Below are 3,376 nucleotides of genomic sequence, written 5' to 3'. Positions count from 1 at the left end.
TTCCTTTGCTAAATGACTAAAAGGCCTGCATTCCCACCTCCAGCCAGCAGAGGCGCTGATGAGTTTCTCCATCACCTCCTCAGCGTTTTAAACAAAGTGGGTGGCGCCAAAGCTTGACAACAAAGCGGCTGTTTAATGTCGGAATCAGGGCAACGGTTCAGAGTCGAACTTTTTAGCTTTGGATAAACCCGAGGCTGTGAAATCAGATTTGACTTAAATCTGATCCTCTATGAAGCGGAGCTGAAGCCAACATGGCTGCGAAGTCTGACAAACTTCTCATCGTAGTTTCCATTCTGGAAGGTGAGCTGGTTTAATTTTGGTATGTTAAATAAACGGGAGTTTATAGAGTAAATGGCTGCAGGTGTGTTTTTAACGCTGGTTCTGGAGGATACGGTCGCTTCTGGAGAACTTGGAGCTGTGACGGCTGCTGCTCTCGGTTCGCTTTAACCCCATTCATCAGGTGGTTCCACCTTCCCTTCACTGCTTGCTTTTCAGCAGTTGGACTGATTTATGGCAGAGTTGTCATGGTACTGGTCGCTAACAGCAACCTAAATCAGCAATGATTTCCATTTGAACGCTTTCTGCTGCTGTCAGTTGTTTACCAGCTTCATTATAATCACTTCTAATGAATAAAGATTCATAAATAGAGTTTAGACAGAGGAGTAAACTATTAATGTTTATTACTCCACTAGAAATATAAATATTACTGTTTAAAAACACTTATAGAAGTTACAGGATCTCTTTACTCTAGTTAAAGTGTAAATGTACCATTTTAAAACGACTTAAAGTATAAAAGTAATGCAGTACAAACTGTTTTACTGCTCTGCCCTATTAAAGGAATATTTTTCTACTATTCTGAATCATAGTTTCCTTAGACTTAATTTTCTTAGTTTTATAACTAATGGTATCAGTGTCACATTTTACTTTGCTTCATCTTGAAAAACGATTTATTTTGGTATGTGGTGAGCAACAAGTGGGGGCAGCACCGAGTTAGACCACAAAGAAATTGTCTGGATGAAACTAATTATTTTGATGGATTTTATTGTATTAAATACCAACAGGCCATAATGAAAACGAGCTTAAATGAAACAAAACTAACAAATTTATTTTTAAAATGTAAGGAGGAGAAAGTAAAAAGTTGTCTAAGAAACAATGACTCCAGTAAAGTATAGATAGCCAACAGTTCGTCTTAAGTACTAGGGGTGTGGGGAAAAATCGAGTTAGTGATATATTGTGATTTTCGGCCGATTGATATAATTTTTTTTCATTTAGTGGAAGAATAATAATGAACACAGTCGGATAAACACAATTATAATGAACATTTTGCCAAATAAAACAGAAAAATCCTCCAATCGGAGCCAGCGGTCCTTCACACGGCTATGCAGAGAGAGGGCTGCTGCAGATGGGCTAATAAACAGAGGAGTGATCATAGCGCTCTGCATCAGCAGTGCTGTGTCTGACTCCCTGCCAGCTCCCAGATCAGCTTCTCTGATATGTTGATGCGGCGTCCAGCGGGTAAAGTTCAATTTTTACAACTCCAGCAGCTGCTGCATTTGCAGCGTCTCAGATGCTCATGACTCACTGATCCTGCTGCTTTAAATGTGCTGCAGGACCTTTTTCAATGGATTTCTTTTTTAAATTACAAATGTTTCTAATTTTTGGGACAATATGGTCTGATAAACAGTATATTTATATACATGTTTAAGCCAGAATGATTTGACATTTAAATATGATTTCCCTACAACTTCTAAAACACTCATCATTTATCGGACAGTACGTAATAATTTCATATTTAAAGTACTTTCAGAAGTTTGAGTTCGAACATGACCAGACATTTCCTTTAATGGCGTCCAGGCCGCCTGGAGAAAACGATGTGCTGCTTGTCTAAAGACGTTCTGGATGACTCAGCCTTTTTTCATGTCAAACTAAACAAACTTTCCTTCTTTAGGTCGAAATTTTCCAAAGAGCTCCCGCCTCAGTCTGGTGGTTCAGGCGAGCTTCGATGGAGAACAGCTGGAAACGGACCCGGTGGAGCACAGAGAGCAGCCCCAGTTCAGCACCGAGCTGGCCTGGGAGCTGGACCGCAAGACGCTGCATCAGCACAGGTTCAGCCGGACCCTCCTCTGAACGTTTACATCCTCCGATGAGTTTAACCGGAGAGATAAGAAACACAGGCTGATCCTAAACACTCATAGTGGATCAAAATTCACCAGCCGGAAGCTGAAGAATCAACCTTTTTACTGATGATCAACTTATTTCTGTGCAGTAAAGTTGGAGAAACTTTAACCACTAAAGCATCGACCAGCAATTAATTTCTAATTAGTTAATCTGTTGATTACTTTTCTCTGATAGTCTGCTGCCTTAGAGGTGATTTTATGCAGAATTTAATCCCGGTGGAGATAAAGTTCTGCATAGAGCAGATTGACGTCGATCTGCTCTATGCAGAACTTCATCTTCACTTGGATTAATAAATGACTAAAATGGTTTGGAGATTATTTTAATGATCTTTGATACATTTTTTCAGTCCTGGTTAATCACTTAAAATAAAAACCAGATTGAGGTGAGATTTGTCCAGTAGAGCAGGAAGTATCGGTGATGGAAGCGGGTTCAGACCCCATAATGATCTCATCCGTCCTCTCAGGCTGCAGCGAACTCCCATCAAGCTCCAGTGTTTCGCTCTGGACTCCGTCAGCCAGCGGAAGGAGAACGTGGGCTACGTGGTTCTGGACCTGCGATCCGTCCCAGAGGTCCGGCAGGTAAGCGGCGTCAGGCCAGGCGGTTATCCGTCCGGAGCCCGTTACTGACGACCTGCGGTGTGTTTCAGGAGCCGCGCTGGCATCAACTGCTCAACAGTAAATACACCAAACAGAGAGCGGCGCTCCTCGTCGGCGTCATCCTGGAGAACGACTCCAAGGCTGCGGAGCCGTCGCCTGATAAATTCAGAGCCAAGAAGGCCCCGCCCCGACAAGGTCAGAGGTTCTGCTCTCACTTTGCTCACAAATCAGTTTGTTTGAGCGACGTTTATCCTTTTTATATAAAGGAAAAGTCCAGTCAGCACAGAATAATCAATGGATCATTATCTATACCTAAAACTAATACGTTTGTTTGTTTCCGTTGGTCGTTAAAAATCGTTATAAGTCAGTGAATTATTATTTTTAAATTAAGGCCTTAATTAGCATTAAACTTCATTAAATGTGAATCGTGGCATTTAAAATGCTTTATTAAATAAATACATTTATTTTAGATATAACTGGTTGTGTTTGCTTGGAAATGCTTCCGGTTGATCGTAAAGCTTTATGTTTGGAAAATAAACTGAAGGAGGATTTTGCTGTGTTGTGTATATATATATTAGGGGTGGAACGGTTCACAAAATCCA

At 41.1% G+C, this 3,376-nt stretch overlaps 1 protein-coding gene across 1 annotated transcript in view; it reads left to right on the top strand.

The window, feature by feature from the left end:
* The first annotated feature begins 110 nt into the window (after positions 1-110).
* cep120 (centrosomal protein 120kDa) overlaps positions 111-3,376 on the top strand; it is a 23,255-nt gene continuing 19,989 nt past the window's right edge. Inside the window, exons 1-4 of the mRNA XM_015374546.1 lie at positions 111-300; positions 1,949-2,105; positions 2,642-2,756; positions 2,825-2,976. Of these exons, the coding sequence (XP_015230032.1) occupies positions 252-300; positions 1,949-2,105; positions 2,642-2,756; positions 2,825-2,976 (473 nt within the window). The 5' untranslated portion in view covers positions 111-251. The remainder of the gene's footprint in view (positions 301-1,948; positions 2,106-2,641; positions 2,757-2,824; positions 2,977-3,376) is intronic.

The sequence above is a fragment of the Cyprinodon variegatus genome, unplaced genomic scaffold, assembly GCF_000732505.1.
Source record: "Cyprinodon variegatus isolate N-32 unplaced genomic scaffold, C_variegatus-1.0 Scaffold105, whole genome shotgun sequence".
NCBI lineage: Eukaryota > Metazoa > Chordata > Actinopteri > Cyprinodontiformes > Cyprinodontidae > Cyprinodon > Cyprinodon variegatus.
Note: the sequence above shows the minus strand (reverse complement) of the source record. Positions and strands in the feature narration are given on the sequence as shown.